Genomic DNA, 27224 nt, shown 5'->3' with positions numbered 1-27224 from the left:
TTAGTTCTACCCAGTTCAGTCCAGTCAAACCAACCATTCCACTCCAATTCTTTCAGTCCAACCCGTTTCGATCCAGTTGAGTCCTATTCAACTCATTTCAGGCCATGCCAGTCCAAGTCCAGCCGTTTCATCTAATCCAGTCAGGTCCAGTTCAGTTCAATCAAATGAGTTTAATTTTAGATTAAGTTTATTTCCTTTCTAATCCATCCAATCTAGTTCACTTCACTTCAGTTCAGTTTAATTCAGCTCAATTCAATTCAATTAATTCCAATCCAAACCGGTCCAGTCCAGTTCAGATCAATTTCAAAATCAATGTTGAAGAAACAGCTGTTTTTGTTGCTAAATTGCTGAATTGTTATATCCTGACTGGTTGTTTGTCTCTGTGATGGACCGACAACTGGTTCATGGTTTCCTCTGTCTGTCCTGCATAATGATTCCTGCAACAAGCTCTGCATGATCCTTTAGTTTATTATAACACTGATCATTTAAATTTTGAGATTTACAGAAATAATTCCCACAAACAGACTTTCTAATTATCACACAGCAGAAATAAGTTCCTCAAAACTGTTTGCTAAAAAAATGGATGTGGTTTAACAGAAACCACTAATCAGTCATTAATATGGGTTTCCCCCCCCAAAAAAGGGGAAATGAATCATAACAGCTCATCAGTAAAACTGAAAGTCAGTGTGAGAATCCTGCTCTGTCCTCTGTTGACATCAGGAAACCAGCAGCAGCAGCAGCAGCATGACGGAGACACAGACATCGTCACCTTTAACAAGAAATGTCAACTCTTCTGAGAAATCATGTGAATGTGTGGTTCCCTAACTCCTTTCCTGTTGTGACTTTGCTGAACTTCGAGGACACATGAAGGAACTTCTGTTTGTTGTCCTACAAGCCAAACGCTTCCTTTTTCTCACAGAGGACGAGAAGATGCTGTAAAACAATGTTTGGATGAGATCACCACCGAATAACACCAAAAATAACTCAGGAATTCAGAGGAGAGCTGACATCACAGGTAAAAACTGGAAAAGGCACAAATAAAAGGACATAACAGGGGTGTCCGAGAGGAAGGGTTGATTGGGGTCCAACACTGTTTGGGTCGGACCAGGACACCTGTAGACCAAGTAAAACACAATAACAACCAATTTTAGTATCATGAAAAGCAACAAACTACACAGAAGACAGTAGAATCATGGTGTTATTACATAACAGCGAGTGTGAATGCGATAATGTGAAATTACTCATGCGTAAAGAAAAAGAAGCTGAAGTTAGTGAAAAACCTGGTCATTTCTATGTGGTGAAAACTAAGATGAACCTGTCATAGATTAGTGAGACGCATGATGTTGTGATACTTTTAGGGTGATCTAGTGGCAATTTTACGGAGCACTTTTAACATTTTGAACAGCTTATAGAGCACTGGTGCAGCTTATTGAAGTTACGAAGTAGAACTGTAATTTCATTATGACTGTTTTGGTGTGTAGAAAGCACGACATAATCTTATTATCACCACCATTCTACAGTGAATAAACCACCTTGTACATAAAGCATCTCTGGATGTGTCTCCTTCTGACAGAGGACACTGCAGCAGTACATTCCAGCAGCTAGCAGGCGTGCAGTATTCTTTCCAATCTGGTAAAGTATGAAATAAGTCAAAAGAATGAAAAGGTGAAGTGACAAAAAATGAAGAGATGAATGTTTTTTTAAAGAAGTAGGTGGAAAGTTGCATTGAGCAGACATATTAGGTAAATGTCACTTGTGGGATTTGAACCGATAGTGTTGTGCCGTTACAAGGTCAAATGTTGAAATTTTTATTATTATGCTTTGAACTAAAGACAGTTAAAAATTCTTTTCAGAAATAATTATTAAAGCTTCAGCTGAGCATAAAATTATGTTTGAATGTTGCATCAACCATTTGCTTCTATTTAACTTCAGCTACTACAGAGACAAATGTACTGATCAACTGAAAAGCACCATAGAATGAAAAGTGTTTGTTTTCATGTCTGGTCTTAGAGTAACATCGAGTGTCGATTTAAGGGAGCACATTTCATTACTGGAAGGAGTAGTATGCCAAAGTGTTGCAAAAAAAAGACAACAAAGTCAGACCCAGATGTACTGGAAACTGAAGGTGGTAAGTTGTTGGGGCATGTTAGGTAGAAGAACTACGAATTTTTAAGTGTTGCAAACAAAGAATTGCTTAAGGATTAGCAGCAGGCATGATGTCACAACAGTTGTAGGGCAGATCTACGATCAAGGCTTAAACACTCTCTTCTGGCCCACAGTCTTATTTAACCTCCAGGCCAGTAGCATACAGAAAAAAAACCCCCATAGAATATGTGTGAAAAATTGTCTTTCTTTATCACCTTGAATGGAACACTTTATCTTGTTTTTGCTCATTTTCTTTCGGAACCATGTAGACTTTGTCTTACTGATGCAGTTTTTCAGGCTTTGCTTAATGCAGCACAGCTGAAGGCGATAAAGTAAACAAAGGCACTTCACATTAAGATTGTTTTCTTCATACTTCCACACATTTAAAGTGTCTCTATGATGCACATTTCAGTCTAATTTATTTTAATATGCAAGTCCAGAAGGGTAAGAAATAATCAAGCATTTTTCACAAACCCCTTCATTCATCTTATATTGATCCTCTCAGTCAACCTCTGCCAGAAATAAGCGAACAGAGAAAGCTTTGCTCTATGTCCTGCCTGTAGACTGCAGAGAGAAATTTGCAAGTGTTCCAGGGTATTTAAACGCTTTTAAGCCTTCAGGAGCTTCATGCTACTTGAAGCTTGTAGGTGCAGGAGGAAAACTGGGTTATCTGTTGATGTATTTTCTTCTGCAGTTCTTTCAAAGTGGGAACAAACCTGTCTGACTGATATATGACAGACAGACAGTCTAATCCATTGCTTTTGGCTCTACGGTGTGACTCTGCATGCATTGGATGGATTGGACTACATCAGCATTTATCTCGCCCACTGACTTTGATGGCTTGCTTGACAGATAAAATAAATTCATGATGCACCGCAACATAATTTGATTACTTAATGACACATTATAAATAATATATTTATATTTAATAATCACACTCCATAATTGTCCTGCTGGATGGCAGATCTCCAATAAAGTCTCAAACCTCGGGGAGACTCAAAGGTTTTAAAGAACAGACTGATTTTTATCTTTTTCATGATGTTGTTACACTGTTGAAGGCAAAGTGTCGCCATCTGCTGGTTTATTAGTGTTAATGCATGTAACGTCGACCCACACTTTCAGGTGTGACGCGTCGGGTGAGAGCAGGAGTTTTAGATGTCAGTCGCAGGAGGATCAACAGGCTGAAGATGAGAAAAGTGACGAGAAATTCAATCAAAAAGCAGAATTTATTTTTAGCTCAAGTTTGGATAAAAATCTGAACTACAGAACAGAGAAACGAGCTTTAAAAGAAAAAATCACAAATGCAAAAAAATCCTCCTGAACATCAAATGTTTCAGTGGTCTGTGAATGTCGCACTGAACCAGAACCACCTACTGAGGAGTCCTGGAGCTCTGAAACCTGGTCAGACCCGGCAAACAGGACCAATCAGCTGTCAGGATCTAGTCCAGAAACATCTGGACTAACCACGGATCCACAGATCTAGATCAGATCCACAGTAAATTTCAAGGCCAGGGGATGTTTCATCAGGAAGTCACCTGACAGGAAGTAAACAGAAAGCTTTTCAATTTTAAGCTCCGCCCACTTCACCTGAGCTGCAGGTAAACTTTTTAAAGGTCTTTTTGCTCCTTCACTTTTATTTGCATGTTTTGAATGTTAAATCCTGTTGCCATGGAGACGTGTCCTCTTCTGCTCTCCTGGAAACAGAGAAGAAGAAACAGAACATGAACTGATTTTTCCTCTGATGACATCACACAGTAACAAAAGGCCTGTTTGGTTTTAGGTTGTCAGTCCGACAGAAACGCCGTCGCTCCCACAGATACGCCGTCGCTCCCACAGATACGCCGTCGCTCCCACAGATACGCCGTCGCTCCCACAGATACGCCGTCGCTCCCACAGATACGCCGTCGCTCCCACAGATACGCCGTCGCTCCCACAGATACGCCGTCGCTCCCACAGATACGCCGTCGCTCCCACAGATACGCCGTCGCTCCCACAGATACTCCGTCAGTCCCACAGATACGCCGTCAGTCCCACAGATACGCCGTCGCTCCCACAGATACGCCGTCGCTCCCACAGATACGCCGTCGCTCCCACAGATACGCCGTCGCTCCCACAGATACGCCGTCGCTCCCACAGATACGCCGTCGCTCCCACAGATACGCCGTCGCTCCCACAGATACGCCGTCGCTCCCACAGATACGCCGTCGCTCCCACAGATACGCCGTCGCTCCCACAGATACTCCGTCAGTCCCACAGATACTCCGTCAGTCCCACAGATACGCCGTCGCTCCCACAGATACGCCGTCGCTCCCACAGATACGCCGTCGCTCCCACAGATACGCCGTCGCTCCCACAGATACGCCGTCGCTCCCACAGATACGCCGTCGCTCCCACAGATACGCCGTCAGTCCCACAGATACGCCGTCAGTCCCACAGATACGCCGTCGCTCCCACAGATACGCCGTCGCTCCCACAGATACGCCGTCGCTCCCACAGATACGCCGTCGCTCCCACAGATACGCCGTCGCTCCCACAGATACGCCGTCGCTCCCACAGATACGCCGTCGGTCCCACAGATACGCCGTCGGTCCCACAGATACGCCGTCGGTCCCACAGATACGCCGTCAGTCCCACAGATACGCCGTCGCTCCCACAGATACGCCGTCAGTCCCACAGATACGCCGTCGCTCCCACAGATACGCCGTCAGTCCCACAGATACGCCGTCGCTCCCACAGATACGCCGTCGCTCCCACAGATACGCCGTCGCTCCCACAGATACGCCGTCAGTCCCACAGATACGCCGTCAGTCCCACAGATACGCCGTCGCTCCCACAGATACGCCGTCGCTCCCACAGATACGCCGTCGCTCCCACAGATACGCCGTCGCTCCCACAGATACGCCGTCGCTCCCACAGATACTCCGTCGGTCCCACAGATACTCCGTCGGTCCCACAGATATTCCGTCGGTCCCACAGATATTCCGTCGGTCCCACAGATATTCCGTCGGTCCCACAGATACGCCGTCAGTCCCACAGATACGCCGTCGCTCCCACAGATACGCCGTCGCTCCCACAGATACGCCGTCGCTCCCACAGATACGCCGTCGCTCCCACAGATACTCCGTCGGTCCCACAGATACGCCGTCAGTCCCACAGATACGCCGTCGCTCCCACAGATACTCCGTCGGTCCCACAGATACGCCGTCGGTCCCACAGATACGCCGTCGCTCCCACAGATACGCCGTCGGTCCCACAGATACGCCGTCGGTCCCACAGATACTCCGTCGGTCCCACAGATACTCCGTCGGTCCCACAGATACTCCGTCGGTCCCACAGATACGCCGTCGGTCCCACAGATACTCCGTCGGTCCCACAGATACGCCGTCGGTCCCACAGATACGCCGTCGGTCCCACAGATACGCCGTCGGTCCCACAGATACTCCGTCGGTCCCACAGATATTCCGTCGGTCCCACAGATACTCCGTCGGTCCCACAGATACGCCGTCGGTCCCACAGATACGCCGTCGCTCCCACAGATACGCCGTCGGTCCCACAGATACGCCGTCGGTCCCACAGATACTCCGTCGGTCCCACAGATACTCCGTCGGTCCCACAGATACTCCGTCGGTCCCACAGATACGCCGTCGGTCCCACAGATACGCCGTCGGTCCCACAGATACGCCGTCGGTCCCACAGATACGCCGTCGCTCCCACAGATACGCCGTCGCTCCCACAGATACGCCGTCGGTCCCACAGATACGCCGTCGGTCCCACAGATACTCCGTCGGTCCCACAGATACGCCGTCGGTCCCACAGATACGCCGTCGGTCCCACAGATACGCCGTCGGTCCCACAGACGGACAGACAAATGGACGCTCAGCTTCTGGTAAATGTGTGTTTTTTCTCACCTCAGTTTAAAGCACATCTTTTCTTTGTTTTTGATCGTTTGGCTCCATTATGAAGGTTTTCTTCTGCAGATAAAAAGATGCTCTGATTGGTCGGTTTGTGACAGAGAGGTGAGATCATCATCATCATCATCATTGTATCATTCCAGGACCAGAGTTAAACTTCATGATGTTGAACTGTTATGATTTAATGAAACGTCTCTTTCCTACAGAGGTCAGCTGACAAAGTGCCCCCTGCTGGACGATTTTAACATAGACGACTCATAATGCAACCTAAGAGACTCCGCCCACAGATCAGAGACCCCGCCCATAGACTAAGGATTCTGCCCACAGATTAGAGACTCCGCCCACAGCGGAGAGACTCCACCCACAGATCAGAGACCCCGCCCACATCATAGCGACTCCACCCACAGATCAGAGACCTGGCCCACAGAGCAGAGACATGGCCCTGTGCCAGAACACTTTAACCCCTAATGACTCTCTGATGGTCTAACTCAGGGATCCTGGTTCTGGTCCAGGAGGACCGGTGTCCTGCAGGTTTTCCGAGGGTCCCACCAATCCTGGTCCTCGAGGACCAGGATTGGTGGGACCAGTTAGACCAGGGATCCTTGGTGATCCCTGGTCTAACTGGACCAGATTCTGTACCTTCAGCATCGTTCCTTTTGGTTCTTCTGACTTCTGTTGATGTGATCACCTCAAATTCAGACTCCCGTCTTGAAGACCTTTTGGTCTCAGTGTCGGGACTAGAATCCATCTCAGAGTCCTGGATCTTGGTCTCAGTGTCGGGACTAGAATCCATCTCAGAGTCCTGGATCTTGGTCATAGTGCCGGGACTGGAATCCATCTCAGATTCCTGGGTTCTGAAGTCTCTGGCAAGACCAGAATCCATTTCAGAGTCCTGGACTCGGGTCTGGTTTTGGTCACCTTTTGTGTCAGCAGCAGTAGAGGGCTTACTGAGGTTCTGGACCTCTGAAGGAGCTCTGTTGGACTCAGTTGGTTCCAGTTGTGGTCTCATTTTAGTAGGTGGACCTGTTGAGATCTGGACTGTCTCTGAGGTCTTCTGTGATTGGCTGGAATCAGGATAATTTCTCTGCACGACGCCGAGTTGATCTGAGAACAAGAACACATTCAGACCCTGAACCACCAGACTTGGGGAATCTGGGACTACACGAGTCCAGCTCAGTCCTCACCATGGACCCTGCTGGTCCTCTCGGTCCGGGATCTGGTCTTCTTCAGGTTGTAGCCCTTACGGATCTCAGCCAGCAGGTTGTCGATGATGCAGCCTTCGTCCTGAGGACTCACGTCTTTCCTGACTGAACGACACAAACGCGGTAACATCTGGTTTCAGCTTCCTGGCGTCACATGACCTGCAGCTCAGCAGCTGTTTAAGGTGGACGTATTTAAGGTGGAACGTCTGTGTTTGACTCACCAATCTTGGTTTTGTCTCCTTTCAGTTTCCTCTCCTCCTCTTGTTTCTTCCTCCTCTTCTCCTGCGCTCTGCGACTTTCATTCTCCTGAAAGTAGACGTGAGTCACACTTCCTGAAAAACACATTGTTTCATCCGGATGCGAGGCGAAAAGAAAATGTTTAGAGGCATCATTTATGTTTCAAACTGTTCTCATTTGTTCATGTCTTCAGGTAACCGCAGAACTAAATCTGAGAATGAAAACACATCATGGAATGATGTCAGCAAAACTTTCAGCCAATCAGAGTCGATGGATGCAATCTTAGAGATGGATCTCTGCCAATGGAAACTCTTTACCTGTTTCACCTGCAATCACCTTGGCTAGAATGTCTCCACCATAGATTGTATATAAAAGATGGGCGGAGCCTCCGTGACGTCACCCGTAGGTTTCTGAAGAGCTGAACTGAAGCTTAGTGGGTGGTTCCTAACATCGCCATCTTGGCAGGGGCATGCGTGTCGTCTCACCCGGAAAAAACAAATATGGGCAAAGAGATGGAGCTGAGAGGAAGATTGGCTCAATGGGAGATTGAGTTGGCTCAACTCAATCTCTTGGTTTCCTCATTTAGGTTATTATGAATTGGCTTTCATTGTGTTTTCTTCTCTGTTTGTAAGGCGTATTGAGATGGCATTGCCGTGATTTGACGCTATATAAATAAAGTTAAAGAAAAGTAAGAAAGAAAGAGGGGGGCTGTGAGCGTCATGGTGGATGATTGACATTGAGCGAACTCTGAGCTTTCTGTAGCTAAGAGCTAACAGAGCTAATCCGGAGATAACAGGAGCTAACCAGCTAACGGAGGTAAGCAGGCTAAAGCTAAGTTGTTAACCGGCTAAAAACCGAGGTTGTTCTACGTTCTGACTTGAAGCGGGAGATCGGGTACCTGTTAATCACAAGGACACGCCCCAAAATATACCGAACTTCAAGATTAAATTACTTTTATACGGGCGGCCTGTGATTGGCGCCTGACCCTTGCCGCCCTGCCATTGATTGGCTCCTGACCCTTGCCGCCCTGCCATTGATTGGCTCCTGACCCTTGCCGACCTGCCATTGATTGGCTCCTGACCCTTGCCGACCTGCCATTGATTGGCTCCTGACCCTTGCCGCCCTGCGAATGATTGGTTCCTGACCCTTGCCGCCCTGCGAATGATTGGCTCCTGACCCTTGCCGCCCTGCGATTGATTGGCTGCTGACCCTTGCCGCCTTGCCATTGATTGGCTCCTGACCCTTGCCGCCCTGTGATTGGCTCCTGACCCTTGCTGCCCTGCGATTGGCTCCTGACCCTTGCCGCCCTGCCATTGATTGGCTCCTGACCCTTGCCGCCCTGTGATTGGCTCCTGTCCCTTGCCGCCCTGTGATTGGCTCCTGACCCTTGCTGCTTTGCGATCGATTGGCTCCTGACCCTTGTCGCCCTGTGATTGGCTCCTGACCCTTGCCGCCCTGCGATTGGCTGTTTACCTTCACAGCTCGGAGGAACAGGTCTCTGAAGGTCTTGATGGTGGTGAAGAGGTCATCCAGAGAGAAGCTGCTGCCGTCCTCACACAGGTACTCCGCCAGGTCCCGCCTCTTCTCCTCCACTGATGACATCACCTGCTGCAGCTGCTCACACGCCCGCAGACTCTCCTGATGATAAACCACGGAAGAAGAATGGGTAAAAACGGCTCCAACACAGGTGTGGTGCTAAAGCCTGCTGCCGGGGGCGGAGCTTGGCGTGTTTTACCTGGATGGCAGACAGGTACTGCTCCTTCACATCCTCAGAGGAAGATGAAAGTTTCTTCTCTGAGTTTTTCAGCCGTTCGGTCAGAGATTTGACTTCAGACTGAACGGACTCTGCGTTCACCCTGCAGACAAACACCTGGAGCTTTTTACCTTCCTCTGTGTGTGTTTCAGAGCAAACTGTGTCTGTGCTGTGTGACGCATTTACCCAGCAGCTTCTACACACATCTGAAGGTCATCAGGAAGCTTCAGCAGGTCTGGATGGTTTTCCTCCACCTCCTGAGGTGGAAACAAGCAGATACAGATGAGGAGCACAACATCTGGAGCTGGACAGCATCAACACTGGGAGCTGCACTACCTCCAGGATGTGGTGCAGCAGAGTCATTCTGGACTTGTTGGCTTTAGTTTCCGTCAGTTTGAGCAGAGTACTGATTTTAAACCCATTTGCATTCCCAGTGTGAGTCCCCTGCAATACAGAAACACACATCGTGTAACATGTGATGTCACATTGTGACGACATCACAAAACTGAAACACTCAGATCACCAATGGCGTTGAGAAAAAAAAAACAAGATTCTCACGTAGTTGAGAAAGTTTCCAATGCTGAGGATGAGTTTGCAGAAGCTGGGCAGCCGAGTGCTCTCCTTCACACCTGCACAACAACACAGCGGGATGCGACACAGGAAACAACAACATGACACAAAACTACACGATGGGAAACTATGAAAACTCTAACCAATGACATCAAGAACGTGACGCAGATGTCGTACGTGACGCAGATGTCGCACAACATGACGCAGATGTCGCACAACTTGACGCAGATGTCGCACAACTTGACGCAGATGTCGTACAACGTGACGCAGATGTCGTACAACGTGACGCAGATGTCGCACAACGTGACACAGATGTCGTACAACGTGACGCTGATGTCGTACAACATGACGCAGATGTCGTACAACATGACGCAGATGTCGTACAACATGACGCAGATGTCGTACAACATGACGCAGATGTCGTACAACGTGACGCAGATGTCGTACAACGTGACGCAGATGACGTACAACGTGACGCAGATGACGTACAACGTGACGCAGATGTCGTACAACGTGACGCAGATGTCGTACAACGTGACGCAGATGTCCTACAACGTGACGGAGATGTCATACAACGTGACGCAGATGTCCTACAACGTGACGCAGATGACGTACAACATGACACAAATGTACAACGTGACGCAGATGTCGTACAACGTGACGCAGATGTCGTACAACGTGACGCAGATGTCCTACAACATGACGCAGATGTCGTACAACATGATGCAGATGTCGTACATGGCGCAGATGTCGTACAACGTGACACAGATTTCCTACAACATGACGCAGATGTCGTACAACGTGACGCAGATGTCGTACAACGTGACGCAGATGTCGTACAACGTGACGCAGATGTCGTACAACGTGACGCAGATGTCGTACAACGTGACGCAGATGTCCTACAACGTGACGCAGATGACGTACAACGTGACGCAAATGTCGTACAACGTGACGCAGATGTCGTACAACGTGACGCAGATGTCGTACAACGTGACGCAGATGTCGTACAAAAACCCAACAAACATAATGTAAAACAAACCGCGTGACTTAAAACGAGATGTTTACTGACTCTGACAGGCTCGGTCCAGCAGCTCAGCTTTGGGTTTCATAGCTTCCAACTCACAGCGACTCTCCTCACACAGCAGCATACACTCAATCCTCAGCGCATATCTACAGAAAACACACAGAACACACACCTGAAGGAGCATCTGAAGCCAACAGGTGAGTCCATTTCTGATCAGTAATTTGTGTTTTATCTGACCCCCTACCTGGGGACATCCAGCAGCTGCAGGTAAAACTGGTCCACTGATGCCATTCTGGCTCTGTCTGCTTGGTGGGACTTCAGGTTTTCTACCTGGTGAAGGACAGGTGAGACAGGCAGAAGACAGGTGATGGAGGGGCAGAGGAGAATGTACGAAGGAAAAAGGACTGAATGAGAATGAGACAACACAATGACAGGTAGAGACCAAGGTGGAAAGATGGCTTAATAACATGATGGATGTGTGGGACAGGTGTAGGACAGGTGACCTAAACTCTGACCTCATGTCTCTCTGGAAGCAGCTTGATCAGCTGTTTTAGGGTTTCCACGTCAAACTTGGATCTGTCTCCTTTATGGATCAGAGACACAAAGTCCTCATGGGAACTGCAGGTGAGACACGGGACAGGTGAAGGACAAAGGTAAACAGGCTGCAGGTGAGACACGGGACAGGTGAAGGACAAAGGTAAACAGGCTGCAGGTGAGACACGGGACAGGTGAAGGACAAAGGTAAACAGGCTGCAAGTGAGACACGGGACAGGTGAAGGACAAAGGTAAACAGGCTGCAGGTGAGACACGGGACAGGTGAAGGACAAAGGTAAACAGGCTGCAAGTGAGACACGGGACAGGTGAAGGACAAAGGTAAACAGGCTGCAGGTGAGACACGGGACAGGTGAAGGACAAAGGTAAACAGGCTGCAAGTGAGACACGGGACAGGTGAAGGACAAAGGTAAACAGGCTGCAGGTGAGACACGGGACAGGTGAAGGACAAAGGTAAACAGGCTGCAGGTGAGATACGGGACAGGTGAAGGACAAAGGTAAACAGGCTGCAAGTGAGACACGGGACAGGTGAAGGACAAAGGTAAACAGGCTGCAAGTGAGACACGGGACAGGTGAAGGACAAAGGTAAACAGGCTGCAGGTGAGACACGGGACAGGTGAAGGACAAAGGTAAACAGGCTGCAAGTGAGACACGGGACAGGTGAAGGACAAAGATAAACAGGCTGCAGGTGAGACACGGGACAGGTGAAGGACAAAGGTAAACAGGCTGCAGGTGAGACACGGGACAGGTGAAGGACAAAGGTAAACAGGCTGCAGGTGAGACACGGGACAGGTGAAGGACAAAGGTAAACAGGCTGCAGGTGAGACACGGGACAGGTGAAGGACAAAGGTAAACAGGCTGCAGGTGAGACACGGGACAGGTGAAGGACAAAGGTAAACAGGCTGCAGGTGAGACACGGGACAGGTGAAGGACAAAGGTAAACAGGCTGCAGGTGAGACACGGGACAGGTGAAGGACAAAGGTAAACAGGCTGCAGGTGAGACACGGGACAGGTGAAGGACAAAGGTAAACAGGCTGCAGGTGAGACACGGGACAGGTGAAGGACAAAGGTAAACAGGCTGCAGGTGAGACACGGGACAGGTGAAGGACAAAGGTAAACAGGCTGCAGGTGAGACACGGGACAGGTGAAGGACAAAGGTAAACAGGCTGCAGGTGAGACACGGGACAGGTGAAGGACAAAGGTAAACAGGCTGCAGGTGAGATACGGGACAGGTGAAGGACAAAGGTAAACAGGCTGCAAGTGAGACACGGGACAGGTGAAGGACAAAGGTAAACAGGCTGCAGGTGAGACACGGGACAGGTGAAGGACAAAGGTAAACAGGCTGCAAGTGAGACACGGGACAGGTGAAGGACAAAGGTAAACAGGCTGCAAGTGAGACACGGGACAGGTGAAGGACAAAGGTAAACAGGCTGCAGGTGAGACACGGGACAGGTGAAGGACAAAGGTAAACAGGCTGCAGGTGAGACACGGGACAGGTGAAGGACAAAGGTAAACATGCTGCAGGTGAGACACGGGACAGGTGAAGGACAAAGGTAAACAGGCTGCAAGTGAGACACGGGACAGGTGAAGGACAAAGGTAAACAGGCTGCAGGTGAGACACGGGACAGGTGAAGAACAAAGGTAAACAGGCTGCAAGTGAGACACGGGACAGGTGAAGGACAAAGGTAAACAGGCTGCAGGTGAGACACGGGACAGGTGAAGGACAAAGGTAAACAGGCTGCAAGTGAGACACGGGACAGGTGAAGGACAAAGGTAAACAGTCTGCAGGTGAGACACCGGACAGGTGAAGGACAAAGGTAAACAGGCTGCAGGTGAGACACGGGACAGGTGAAGGACAAAGGTAAACAGGCTGCAAGTGAGACACGGGACAGGTGAAGGACAAAGGTAAACAGGTTGCAGGTGAGACACGGGACAGGTGAAGGACAAAGGTAAACAGGCTGCAGGTGAGACACGGGACAGGTGAAGGACAAAGGTAAACAGGCTGCAAGTGAGACACGGGACAGGTGAAGGACAAAGGTAAACAGGTTGCAGGTGAGACACGGGACAGGTGAAGGACAAAGGTAAACAGGCTGCAAGTGAGACACGGGACAGGTGAAGGACAAAGGTAAACAGGCTGCAGGTGAGACACGGGACAGGTGAAGGACAAAGGTAAACAGGCTGCAGGTGAGACACGGGACAGGTGAAGGACAAAGGTAAACAGGCTGCAAGTGAGACACGGGACAGGTGAAGGACAAAGGTAAACAGGTTGCAGGTGAGACACGGGACAGGTGAAGGACAAAGGTAAACATGCTGCAGGTGAGACTGATTCAGAGTTCAGTGGAGGACAGCTATGCTGCATCAGACAGGTGGAGCATGAAAGATGGAGACAGGTGATGTCACTGCAGAGGTGTGTTTCTATTGGCTGAAGCTTCACCATTTAAACTGCTTGAGGAAGATGTTCAGGTTCAGACTTTTCTTGGCATCGATGAAGGAAATCTGTGGACAGAGACGAGACTGAGACGAGACCCAGCGAATGCAGAAAACACCTCATGACTGGACCAGATCAGTGGTTCTGACTGGAAGTTGTGGCACCTCTTTGGGCTCAGTCTTGGTCACGGTTCTGGTTTTGGGCTCGGTTTGAGGAAGACTGAAGAGCTGCTCGATGCTGCAGTAATCTGGTTCCACTGAGTTGGACGAGACCCACGTCCACAACGACTGATGATCTGCAGGCAGACAGAGACTGATGGAGTCCTGGTTCTGGTTCTGACCTGGTACCACTGAGGACAGAACCTCTGATGACTCACCTGTTACCACTCTGGACGGAAGTTTCTGCCAGTTCAGCTTCTTCATTCGAAGAGTGGGGCAGGGGGTGGGGCTTGTATAAGGGGTGGGGCTGTAATATGAGCTGCCTACACCTGGAGCAACGTGGGCTTTGATGATGTCACCTGGGAAAGGGGGAGGGGGTGGAGGTCCCATCCCAGGTAAGGGTGGGGGAGGTGGAGGGACTCCCATACCTGGCAAAGGTGGGGGAGGGGGTGGAGGTCCCATCCCAGGTAAGGGTGGGGGAGGTGGAGGGACTCCCATACCTGGCAAAGGTGGGGGAGGAGGAGGAACTCCCATACCTGGCAAAGGTGGGGGAGGGGGTGGAGGTGCCATACCTGGCGAAGGTGGGGGAGGGGGCGGACACGCCATACCAGGTAAAGGTGGGGGTGGTGGTGGTGGTGGATGAGGAGCTCCTACATGGGGTAAGGGTGGCGGAGGAGGTGGGGCACTGGCTACAGCAGGGGGAGGCGCTTGTGCAGACGTTGCTGTAGTTGCAGCTATTAAAGCTTCTTTGATCGGAGCTTCTGATTGGTCAGGGGGATGACCTGGCAGTCGAGTCTGTACGGCCCTGTCAATGGTTCGGACCTTGTTATTGGCTGAGAGAGACTTTTGGGGGAGGAGCCTGTCCAGCAGAGAGACATCAGAGTCTGAATCAACTGTAAAACAAACAGAGCAGTCAAACCATCATCAGACTGGTTCAGGAAGTTCAGACCGATGAGATGGAGACAGAATCAGATCTAAGACAGAGTCGTTCATAATCTGACAAGTCCCAATTGAGCCAGACTTACGTTCCTGAGCCACCAGGCCGGCTCGGTCTGTCAGCATCTCCAAAGTGGACCAGATGTCGGCTCTGCCTGGATCCACCAACAACAAGGCCTGAAGGATGGACAGCAGCTGGACAGACGAAGGACTGCTGGACACCTGGAACCACAGAAAACTATAAAGCGGACTTGAACCAACAACCTTCATACACAGCTGGTGTAGAAGAACAGAAACAGTAAAATCAAATGAATTCATTATGCAGACGAATCACAAAGTCAGTCTATATGCAGATGATTTACTGCTTTATCTGACAGAAACCAAAAACATACATTTTAAGTCATGAATATGATTTAAATGATCCCTCATAACATTTTAAACTCCACAGATCAAACAAACTACCACTTTCACAAGACACTGTGAACTTTGGAGCTCAGGACTCCCCCTCTGTCCGAGCATTATCAAATTCCAAGGAACCCCTCTCAGCTCCACCTCTTTGCCCATATTTGTATTTTCTGGACAAGACGACACGCATATTTTTGCCAAGATGGTGATGGTAGGAACCCACCGAGCTTCAATTCAGCTCTTCAGAACCCGACATGTGACGCTATGGAGCCTCCGCCCATCTTTTTATATACAGTCTATGTTTAACACACTATTCTATCAACCATTTCCTGAGTGTTTTGGTCCTGAAACAAAGCGAAACGGTGCCATGTTTAATTTTTGTTGATAAAAAACACATGCCAAGAAGAAAGAACACAAACTGCAGGATATTCACCATTCTCCTCTGTAATTTCTGCGTTGTTTGTTGTTATAATTCAAGGCAGGCAAATAGCTGATGCATGTATTGCTTACTGGTTTATACTCCACTTACCAGATAAGGATGCTATCAGTTGTGGAAACTAACTGCACCATAACAAACCACGTCAGACCCCTTTGTGGACACAGAGTTACTGTTCCCATCAGGCTGTCAGCTGTTTAACTCCAACTAACTCATCCGAAGACTTGCTGCCATAAAAATATAGACTTCATCTAAGATTCCTTACCTTGTCTCTGTCATCCCCTCAACACAAGTGTATTGGAAAAATAAAGAAAGAAACAAGAAGAAGAAAATGAAATGCACTTTTTTTACAGCTATTACGACCCATGAGAAGGAACCATGTGGCAGCCATTGAAGGGGCTTAGCTATCCATCACTTGATGCAGAAGACAAAGCAATGCAGCAATACAACTAGACACAAGGTCTGGGCGATTAATCGGATTTTAATCTGAATTACGATCCGTGTTTTCAACGATGATAAAAATAAAAGGGTGTGATTATTTTTCTCTCTGCAGTTTCCTCTCCTGCTGTCTTCAGCTGCTAATCAAGCGTCTCTGGCGTTGCAGCGCTGTGCTGTAAACTCCTCCCACAGCCGCTTTGCTTTCATTCAGACACTGTTGCCAACTTGGCGACTTTCTCACTAAATCTGGAGACTTTTTTTTGTCTAATCTAGATTTTTTTTTTTTGTCGCTAGATTTTTTTGACAAATCTAGCGACTTTTACTGGAGTTATTAGAGACTTTTCTGGTGTTTTGGCGACTGACTTGAAGGCACATATTGTTCTGCAGTTACTGTAAGGAAGGAGCAGCGGGAGCCTCTCCCGTCCTAAAGCACTCCCAGGCGGCCAGTCTCAGTCGGCTCCGGCTGCAGGTCAATGTAGAATAACTGCAGTAGGTTGTGGAAGTTCACCTAAAATAGTTTATACCGTTGTCAGTGACAACTGGCTGCATTATTTTCCTATACATAGTTTGGCCAGTTAAACACTGTAATATCCCTCCGTTACGGGGCGTTACCATAGCAACGTGTTAACCAGCTGGTTCAGATCAGCCGTCTTTTAACAGGTGGATGAGAGAAACGCGCTGCAGACTGACAGCGGTTGTTTGGAATAAAAACTACATCCAGGCCAACGTGAAATAGTTCCTATATAAGCGGTAAAAGCAGATTAAACAACTCGGAACCGTACATTAGACGGTTATAATGCACGGCACGGAGTCTAGAACACCACGACGCGCAGCGTTGTTTATAAACACTGGATAATTGTGTTAAATAATCAAGAACTCAATTTCAGTCAAAGTTATTGTTATTATAATTTTTGTCATTACTGAGCAGCCCTACCAGACACCACATGGGGCAGCGTTGAGCTGCCATGAACACGCGCGCTCTTATCTTCAGCTAATAACGGCAGAAAAAGAAGGTAAAAGAAATATGTTGAACCTTTCGCGCTACCTCACCGTTCGCTGTTGACACCAGCAGGTCGGAAGCGACTGTAGCTCCTGCAGACGAGTCGCATGTTGTATAGCTCGCACCGTGACCAGCGCCTGGTGACTTTTTCCCACTTGTGTCACAAGGCTTGTTGTTTTTTCTTCCCATGCCATCTGCCGCTCATTTTCAGTTCTTTGTTGATAGGAAGGAAGTTTTTCGGCAGCTTCATGAACTCCTTCCCACAAGTCCCACTGCAGTTCTCCGTGTGAATTGGTCCAACTCTGGACCAACAGATCTAACTGGGAGCTGATGTTACAGTTTAGTCACCGGCAGCAGCGCGCTCCATCAGAAACAGAGGTTTACAGGTAACAGTCAGCAAGTTTTCTTTCTTTCTTCTCCGATTGCAATTCTCTGCTGGAATTCCAGCATGATGCCGGGATCCCAACACCCCTGCAACTGGGAATCAGCCCCGCCCACTGGTGTATGAACCAACTTAAACTAACAGTAAAAGACAGACAGAAGTATGATGGTGACTGAAACAGACGTCCTCATTTCCGCAGCAGGGAGCGGAAACGGACCAGGATGAATATGTTTACTTTGGCAGTTTGTCCTCCAGAGTGTGTGATGGAAGTCGATCTGTCTGCTTGGGCTGCCAGATGTCTCTTGTCGACGGCGAGCCGAGGAATTCGCCTCCACAGCTGACATCAGCTGACGTCGTCCCGCTCCGTCTGCTGAATCACCAACAGACCCGATGCCTGACATCATGACGGCCTGCAGACTCCGCTGCAACTTTCTGCACAAGCGAAGCTAAAAGATTTTATTTTAGGAACTCTGGAAAATCCAGACAGCGGATCAGCACCGAGATTTAACGAATTCTATTGATTTGTGTCTTTAAGATTAATTTACTGTCCGGAGTTAAAAGACAGAGAGCGAGGAAAATATTTGTCTTCATGGGACGAATTTAAAATGCTGACTGCAGGAGGGAGGAGGAGAGAGGAGGAGGTGAAGAAAAGGAGGAGGTAAAGAGGAGGAGGAGGTGAAGAGGGGGAGGTGAAGAGGAGGAGGTGAAGAGGAGGTACCCTGGTGAAGAGGGAGGTGAAGACCTCCTGGTGGCTGCTCATGTCGATCCCTCCGTACAGCCTCTCCATCTCCTCCTCATCGTCGGTCATGGAGTCCTCGAACGCATCACACTGGATGTTCAGGTCCTCATCCTCTGTTTCCCTGGAGACGGAGACGGAGACGGAGACGCATCACCAGCTGATGGAGACGTATTGATTATTGATCGTACCGGTGATGGAGGCGTACCTGAATCTGGGGAGCAGAGGGAGCAGCTGCAGCCCTGAAACACAGAAACCAGATCCTGGTTCAGTCGGACCACCAGAACCGATCTGTCGCCGTGGCAACCAGACATCGTTAGGTCCGTAGCTCAGAACGCCGACCCAAAGCCTTAAAACAGTACAGAACCCGACCAGAACCACCTGCAGGAAGCGGGTCACTAGTTGGTTTGTGATGCGAGTGTTTGGACCGGCGTACCGATGAACTCCTGCCGCATCCGGACCCTCCTCCGCAGGTCTTCCTGTCCCAGAATGAGCACGTTGACCACGCTCATCAGGACCACCATGTAGGGGACGTTGTCGGTGGCGTGGAGCTCGTTCATGATGACGCTGAAGCGGTACTGCTGCTTCTTCAGACTCTGGACAGACACAGAAACTCAGGTTCTGATCCGCACCAACACCAAGCAGAACCTTTTACCGGTTTCAGCCGCATCGGGCAACTCGTCACGCAGGTCGGTGGCCTGCATTCCCCGCTGTCACGGCGTTGCCGAGGCGGGTCAGAACACACCTGGATGTTCTGATAGCTATCTGCAGACACGCCTGATGCGTCCTGCTGATACGCAGCCGACCAGAACGCAGCAGAGACGGTGGAAGAAAGCAGGAGAAGGGAGGTGGCCGTTCACCAGCAGGAGCAGACAGTTAATCTCACACACATCCTGGGAGGAGAGGAGGAGGCGTGCTTCCAGAGGAAACCAGGAAAACAGCGAAATGATCGGATCAAGCTGGTTCTGAGACGGGAAACATAAGAAAGGAGGGAGGAGGAAGACAGGGAGGAGGAAGAGGTCTACCTTGTACTTATCGAAGGCGTCCAGCGTCAGGTGAGATCCATGAGGGTCGAAGAGTGTGAGAGCAGCTAGCAGCTCGAACACCTGCATCTTCACCATCACGTTGGACGTGTCCAGAGCTGGGGGAGGACGAGGGGCGAGGACGTCAGCAGGGTCACAACACCGCCTGGGTCTCATTATGTCAAACCTCCAGCAAGGATTGTTCAGAAAAAACATCTTCCAGTTGTTTCTGGTGTGACCGGGAGTCCATGAGTCAACATGTCTACACGCCCCCCCACAGACAGGAACAGTTCCACATCTTTCCTGTCAAACCATCATAACTTCCCCATGAAGCCTGGTCCTCTGCCTCCATGTGTGTCAGCTGCAAGGGCTTGATGTTTCATCCTGGTCTCCACAGAAAGCTGTGGGACATGACTGCAGACGTGTCCACAGAAAACCACAGAACTTCCAGTAAAACCAGCTCAGTAATGTCTGACGAGGAACTGGGCCACAGTAGAAGCTAAAAACTGATGCTAACCAGGTGTTTAATAAAGGTGTTACCAGGTAAATATGTCAGGAAGCAATCAGCCGATGATGACTACGAGTCGTCAGAGTCGGGAGAATCCAGGGATGGACCCCACATTCACCTCGGAAAAACCACGAGGGTCCAGAAAGACAAGAATCCCAAGAAAGTTCATGATAGGAAGAGAGAATACTTCCAAAACTCCTTAGTCTCCATGGAAACTAACAGGACCTTCATCTCCATGGAAACTAACAGGACCTTCATCTCCATGGAAACTACAAAAGCTTCAGCTCCATGGAAACTAGCAGGACCTCCATCTCCATGGAAACTAGCAGGACCTTCATCTCTATGGAAACTAGCAGGACCTTCATCTCCATGGAAACTACAAAAGCTTCATCTCCATGGAAACTAACAGGACCTTCATCTCCATGGAAACTACAAAAGCTTCAGCTCCATGGAAACTAGCAGGACCTCCATCTCCATGGAAACTAGCAGGACCTTCATCTCTATGGAAACTAGCAGGACCTTCATCTCCATGGAAACTACAAAAGCTTCAGCTCCATGGAAACTAGCAGGACCTTCATCTCCATGGAAACTAGCAGGACCTTCATCTCTATGGAAACTAGCAGGACCTTCATCTCCATGGAAACTAGCAGGACCCTCATGGTTCATCTCAAACGGAGGCAGTTACTGGAGAACACTTTAGCGAATGATGGGAAGTTTGGCTCTTGTCAAAGATTTGGCTTTTTCGACTCCATTCCTGTAGAAGAGTCAGCTCTTTCGCCTTCCAACTAGAACTTTATTTAGTTTCACTATTTCACTAAGAGCTTGTATTTTAGTCTACTTAAGGTATTATCAGGGGATTGTTTAACAAAAAGTTTTATTTTAATGTTTTTCTTTCATTACAAAATATATTTCATATTTTAATTAAACCTTTAAATGAACAACTGAACACAGAACTACACAAAGCAAATGAAATAAAGAAATAAAGACCAAAGTCTGAACATTATGACACTTTAAAATCACTCATTTCTCCATTTTTTCTGACACACTTTAATTTTAAATCAGGTTTCCAGCTCTGTCTGTGTGCCTGCGCTGTACTGCTACACTCCGTCTTCCTTCTTTACGTCGCAGTATGATCCTCGTCTTCCTCGTATGGAAGTTATCACAAGGTCTGTTCATCAAAATAAAGTCCCACCCCTTCTAAAGATTTGGTTCTTTTACAGGAAGGGGTCCATGTGATTCACTACAAAGAATCGTTTCTTAGACTCGGATCATTCCTGAGCGACACATCACCAACACTAACAGCCAAAAAAAGAGATAACTTGTGTAGCTGCCAGAGTTTCTGTCCCAGAGTGAAAAGATGAATGATCTGAAAAATGATCAGCAGCTCTGATGAGGACAGGGATGTTTTCACGTTTTCTGTTTGGGGTTTGAACTGTGTTTGGTTTGCATGTAAATACTTGGTCGAGTCTTTTCGCTGCATTTCTCCTGTTATGTTGCTACGCTACATGTTAGCATTGTTGCTGCGCTACATGTCGGCGTTGTTGCTGCGCTACATGTCGGCGTTGTTGCTGCGCTACATGTCGGCGTTGTTGCTGCGCTACATGTCGGCGTTGTTGCTGCGCTACATGTCGGCGTTGTTGCTGCGCTACATGTCGGCGTTGTTGCTACGCTACATGTCGGCGTTGTTGCTACGCTACATGTCGGCGTTGTTGCTACGCTACATGTCGGCGTTGTTGCTACGCTACATGTCGGCGTTGTTGCTACGCTACATGTCGGCGTTGTTGCTACGCTACATGTCGGCGTTGTTGCTACGCTACATGTCGGCGTTGTTGCTACGCTACATGTCGGCGTTGTTGCTACGCTACATGTCGGCGTTGTTGTTGTGCTACATGTCGGCATTGTTGTTGTGCTACATGTCGGCGTTGTTGCTACGCTACATGTCGGCGTTGTTGCTACGCTACATGTCGGCGTTGTTGCTACGCTACATGTCGGCGTTGTTGCTACGCTACATGTCGGCGTTGTTGCTATGCTACATGTCGGCGTTGTTGCTACGCTACATGTCGGCATTGTTGCTACGCTACATGTCGGCATTGTTGTTGTGCTACATGTCGGCATTGTTGTTGTGCTACATGTCGGCATTGTTGTTGTGCTACATGTCGGCGTTGTTGCTGTGCTACATGTCGGCGTTGTTGCTACGCTACATGTCGGCGTTGTTGCTACGCTACATGTCGGCGTTGTTGCTACGCTACATGTCGGCGTTATTGCTATGCTACATGTCGGCATTGTTGCTACGCTACATGTCGGCATTGTTGCTACGCTACATGTCGGCGTTGTTGCTACGCTACATGTCAGCGTTGTTGCTACGCTACATGTCAGCGTTATTGCTACACTACATGTCGGTATTTTTGCTACGCTACATGTCGGTGTTGTTGCTACGCTACATGTTAGCATTGTTGCTATGCAGAACTTTGGTTCTGATTATAAATTACCGCCACAGTGAGCTTAGTGGAGCTCTCCTCCACCCACCTTGCGTCAGGGTCCTGACGTAGCCCTCATTGTCCAGGATGAAGAGCAGCCCTGCAGATGAGTTCATGACGGCCCGGATGCAGGACACGCAGGTCAGTTGCAGCAGCGCGTCAGAGATCCGAGCGCAGCCGCGACCCGACAGACGCTCCAGCGCCTCCATCAGCAGGTCCAGACCCTGCTGCTCCAGAAACTGGACCATCCAGGACTCACTGCTGGCCTCCAGCCGTCGCTGCAAACCCGAGTAGTTCACCACCGTGGGGACCTGGACGAGACACAGTCTTCAGCTGCTGCAGAACCAGAACCAAAGTGCTCCAGAACCGGTCCTGATCCAGCAGTCATACCTGCAGCAGGCGGATGCAGAGTTCCGGCTCCGCGTTCTCAAGGTTCGCTTCCAGGACGGCGTCTGGATCTGGGGCGGGGCTTCGGGTCACATGCTCCTTCACTGCCTCCCACTTAGTTTTGGTCGCCATGACGACGGGTACCTGCAGAGAAATCAGGCTCGTTATTGATCTGCAAGCCGAACCGATTGAAGTCCGAACACGGTGGCCCGGAGTTTTCAGGTCTGCTGGGTCCGATTCCAGGTTGGGTTCTGGTTCCTGAGAGTGTGAGACGGTTGTTTAAACAGCCGAGGATGAAACCAGGCGGGTATCAGCTGAGTCAGCGTGGTCCTGTGACCGCTGCATTACCGTGGTGACGAGTGTGTGTGAGTGTTATGCACCAGACGTGTGTGTGTTATGTACCAAACGTGTGTGTGTGTGTTATGTACCGGACGGCTTGATGATACTTTTACTTTTAAGCCCCACACAGAAAATCTTGTGAAGAAACTAAAAGTCAGATTTTCTTTTTTCTTTCGAAACAAATCTTGTTTTTCTTTTAAAGCTAAAAATGATTTCTATCTGTTGTAGATTATGATGATCTGGTGTTTAGGACGGCTTCAGCTCAAAGTCTACATAAAATCAACACAGTTTGCATCTCTCAGGTTTGTTACAAACTGCCAAAGCATGACCCATCATTGTGAATTGTATTCCAGAGTAGGACGGCCTTCGTTGTCCATCAGGAGAATGGGGCATTGCTATATTTTTATTTATAAGGCCAGGCTTGGGCTGCTGCTCAACAGAGATGAGTTGATTCTTAGTTGTTTTGCGACTGAATGATCATTGGATGCTTTCTGTTCCATTTGCCCACACAGAAGTGGGAAAAAGAGTCTTTGTCTACGTGGAACTCTGCAGAGAGACTGGAAATCGTCCCAACTTATTTCTTTTAACGGTCTTAAGTCCAGAATGAGAGATTTTGAGACGTCCTCCTTTAGTTGTAATTGCTTTTAATTATTTGTTCTGTGTAAGTGGTAAGATGTAAACTGCCTGTAACTCCTGCTGCCTCTTGACCAGGACTCCCTGGAGAAAGAGGTTCTGAACCTCAGTGGGACTTTCCTGCTGAAATAAAGGTTAAGTAAAAAAAAATGTGTGTGGTATGTTCTGAATGTGTGTGTGGTATGTTCTGAATGTGTGTGTGTGGTTTGTGCTTCATGAAAGAGTCTTTGTGTGCAGTCCAGATGGCTGAACTCTGTTCCAGTTCGTAGAAATTTGTCGCTTTGTTTCTGATTTTTATCACAACACAGACATGTGAACCTTTAAAGCCGCCGAGTTTCGTTCCTGCTCCGACTGGTTCGTCCAATCACAGCCGACCACGGCTCACAGATGGGTTTCATCCGTGTGTGACCAGAAGCCACGAGATGGGAGGAGATGCTGCTGTCAGGACATGTTACACTCTCAAAAATAGAGGACAAGATGAGTCCTCAAGATGAGGACATTTCTGTACCTATAGGTACATTTTAAAGAAATGTTCTCTCAAAAGTACAATACTGGTCTTTAAGAGACCAGAAACACACCTTCAGAGTACGAAAAAGGGTTCAAAGTGACATAAAGTACAAATTTGTACCATTTCGACCATAAGGGTACCTGCAGCATTGTAAAAATGTAATGTTAATGGCTGTAATGTTACAAACTAGAGCAGAGTTGAGTGATGACAGCAGTACTACTTAACAGTCATTTACTACACCAGACAATGAAGGTCAGATGCTGCAAACTAAGTGTATGTCTGGTCAGTATTTTGAGTTTTTGAAGATTATTTCTAGATTAAAGATAAGATAATATTGCTAAGTGGAATGGACCAGGCCTAATGCTGTGGAAAACATAACAAACATAACTTGAAAAGGTGAGGTTGAACTTGATAAGGTACAAAAATAGACCAGAACTGAAGGGTACAGAAATGTCTCTCAAAAGAGTACACCCCCAGCGACAAGCATTTGTACCTTTTTAGGTACAAGCTGGTACCTCTATTTTTGAGTGTGTAGCTGCTGCAGGTCTGAGGAGCGAGGAGGTGAAGGTGTGGCGGCTGGAGGCATTGCTTCATGCCAGATAAGCCAGATAAGGGGCAGCTGTCTCACCGCCACGCTGGAATTGTATGTTTCCTGCACAAGTGGATTAAAATCCACACCGACAGTAAAAATAAAAACACATAAATAAAACTCAAATGTAAAACCAGTGGAATTAAAACCATCTTGTTTGACTAAAGAGCTGCGGTTTTTATTTCCATCTTCAGACTGAAGATGATGTTGTCTCGCTTCCTGTCGGGATGCTTTCAGGTCCAGAACCTTCATCTTCCTCCTGGTTCTTCATCACCACGCTGAAAAAAACCTTAATATTCCTGGGAAATGAGTGGCCTTGAACGCAGCAAACGCGGACTTTTCTGCTTTGATCGTCAGATTTTCTCAGTAAAACCAGATGTTTACAGAAATCTGATAAATCTGAAGAAGAAAACAGAACTAAAGTCCAAGTTAATCAATGAACTTATTGATCTGAGATCAGCAGACTCACACAGAGTTTAACTCCTTGCTCTTCAGCAGCTTAAAACTGAAAAAAGGTTCGGGTGGATTCGGAACTTCAGCGGTTCGTCTTGATGTTGTCTTTGGTTCGGAAAGGTCCGGACCGGTTCGGACACGTGACTCCAGCACTTTCCCAACAGCTTCAACGGAAACAGTTGCAGAACAGTTAACCGCTTTTACATGAAGTTCGGGACGGACAGAACCGGAACCACGGAGTCAAACTTCACCTACAACTCCCGGCAGGTCGCTTCTACCGAACCGAACCGGGAGAACCAGCGGGGAGACGGCTGTAAGGTGTCCTTACCGTGGAGAGCGGAGCGCAGCGGGACGCGGAGTGGATGGATCCACGGAGGAAGAACGTTCCTCTGCTCTGACAGCTGCTGGGCTCAAACACGTCCGCAAAGGTGGGCGTGGTCAGACCAGTACCAGTCTCCGCACGCGCATGAGCACGAAGCTGTTCAGAAGTGTGGGGATGTTCGGCTCTGTCCAGAGAGCCGGATCTTTTGGCTCCCAGATTGTTTTAGGATTTTTTTTTCTTTTTTGTCACATGTTTTATCTTAACATCTAAAAATAAAAGCGTTTTTTAAATTAAGATGTTTTTTTTTGTTTGTTTTTTTTGGGTTTTTTTTTTTGTCTTGTCCAGCATTTAAGCAGCAGACTGATGTTCTGGATGCTGTGTTCTGCTGAGCAAATTTATTTTGCCAAGGGGAGCTTTTATAGAAATAATGATCACCTTGTATTCCTGGATTCTTATTTTATTTTTCTATTTGTTTTGGATAATTGTTTGTATTACAGAGTTAATGCTGCTGGACCGGACCGGAAAGGATAGAAAGAGAGCAGAAAAGAAAATAGAGAAAACAATCAATGCATACACGTATATACACATACATACACATACACACACACACACACACACACACACACACACACACACAGACCTCACACATACACACACACATGTGTGTATATATATATATATATATATATATATATATATATATATATATATATATATATATATATACATGTATATGTACACCCACAAAGGCCAACTGTAGATTCATGGTCCCTGCGGAGAACAAAACCAGTGACTGTCAGGAGCACCAGGAACTAGCAAGTTAAATCAGAATGACAAAGAAAGCTAGCTGCTGCTAATAAATAAACTTGCTGGATGACTCAGTGACTGTGACACAGAATACAGAACATTCAGAGTGGAATGTGTTCAGAGAAGAGTGATCATGCCAATGTGACCCCGCCCACCCATAGGCAAGAGGCAGGCCAGGAGAATCCAGAGACCCGGGCAACTAGCAGTCATCAAAAGATAGTGGTTGAGGCATAGTAGAGATTAAAGTTTAATAAACTAAACACAAATGACAAAGTGATGTTTTTCATGTTTCTACTTTACAACGGTTACTGTGTTACTAAAATGTTGAGCTGCCTTAGCACATTTTGCTCATAACTATCTGCCCCCCACCGCTCCCCCCTCCTCTGTTTTCACAAAATGCTATGATCCCATATCCTCACATGCAACTGGCCGCATGACTCTTCTGATTTACTACAAAGTATCGGCTTTCAGAGTCAGCAATTTTGCACATGACACATCACTGGAAGAGACTATTTAATGAATCAGAACTAACTGAAGCAGGTTGCTCCTGTAAAGGAAGAAAAACATCTTGCTGGAATTAAACATGTCCATAGACTCAGGATAAGTACTTCAATTTACAGATCTACACTGGATACATCAGATTATAAACCTCCAGGATGTATTTAAATGTCTTCTGTAGATCACAGGAAGGGTGAACTATCCATCACAACTTATCCCACGGTGCTAAACACAGCCGTTCCTCAGAAAATGTTGACAATATTTGCAATATGACAATAGCTGCTTTTTCCTCCTCTTGCCACAAAGGTTTGTCACTGCTGAATGAAGTAAAGGGAAAACAGTGTCTGAGGAGGCCAGAAAGCAGGAAA

At 48.0% G+C, this 27224-nt stretch overlaps 1 protein-coding gene across 2 annotated transcripts; it reads right to left on the bottom strand.

The window, feature by feature from the left end:
• Positions 1–1891: 1891 nt before the first annotated feature.
• On the bottom strand, positions 1892–25639 carry LOC306767730 (inverted formin-2-like). Of its 2 annotated transcripts, XM_079255826.1 has the most exons (24): positions 25558–25639; positions 22711–22851; positions 22370–22631; positions 19339–19454; positions 18750–18909; positions 18522–18555; positions 18296–18437; positions 15006–15138; positions 14199–14873; positions 13987–14117; positions 13829–13890; positions 11358–11460; positions 11087–11172; positions 10888–10988; positions 9807–9877; positions 9585–9692; positions 9435–9505; positions 9231–9351; positions 8969–9133; positions 7480–7564; positions 7241–7363; positions 6696–7160; positions 6054–6116; positions 1892–3839 (listed from the first exon to the last, which is right to left on the bottom strand). In XM_079255826.1, the coding sequence occupies exons 2-23, from the start codon at positions 22837–22839 to the stop codon at positions 6055–6057; spliced, it is 3405 nt and encodes a 1134-aa protein (XP_079111952.1). In that variant the 5' UTR covers positions 22840–22851; positions 25558–25639; the 3' UTR covers positions 1892–3839; position 6054. The 2 variants fall into 2 exon arrangements, with proteins under 2 accessions (XP_079111952.1, XP_079111953.1); XM_079255827.1 differs by lacking the exons at positions 1892–3839; positions 6054–6116 and having other exon boundaries at positions 6722–6919; positions 7005–7160.
• Positions 25640–27224: the final 1585 nt, after the last annotated feature.

This window comes from Telmatherina bonti, assembly GCF_933228915.1.
Source record: "Telmatherina bonti genome assembly, chromosome: 16".
NCBI classification, from domain to species: domain Eukaryota; kingdom Metazoa; phylum Chordata; class Actinopteri; order Atheriniformes; family Telmatherinidae; genus Telmatherina; species Telmatherina bonti.
The sequence above is the reverse complement of the archived record's forward strand: the minus strand, read 5'-3'. Positions and strand labels throughout refer to the sequence as shown.

Coding starts and splice junctions, on each gene's coding strand:
- LOC306767730 (XM_079255826.1), bottom strand. CDS start 22,839: ATGGCGACCAAAACTAAGTGGGAGGCAGTGAAGGAGCATGTGACCCGA. Junction 18,910..19,338: donor ACGCCTTCGATAAGTACAAG/GTAGACCTCTTC, acceptor GTGTCTGTCCAG/AGTCTGAAGAAGCAGCAGTA. Junction 9,134..9,230: donor AGTACCTGTCTGCCATCCAG/GTAAAACACGCC, acceptor GTTTATCATCAG/GAGAGTCTGCGGGCGTGTGA.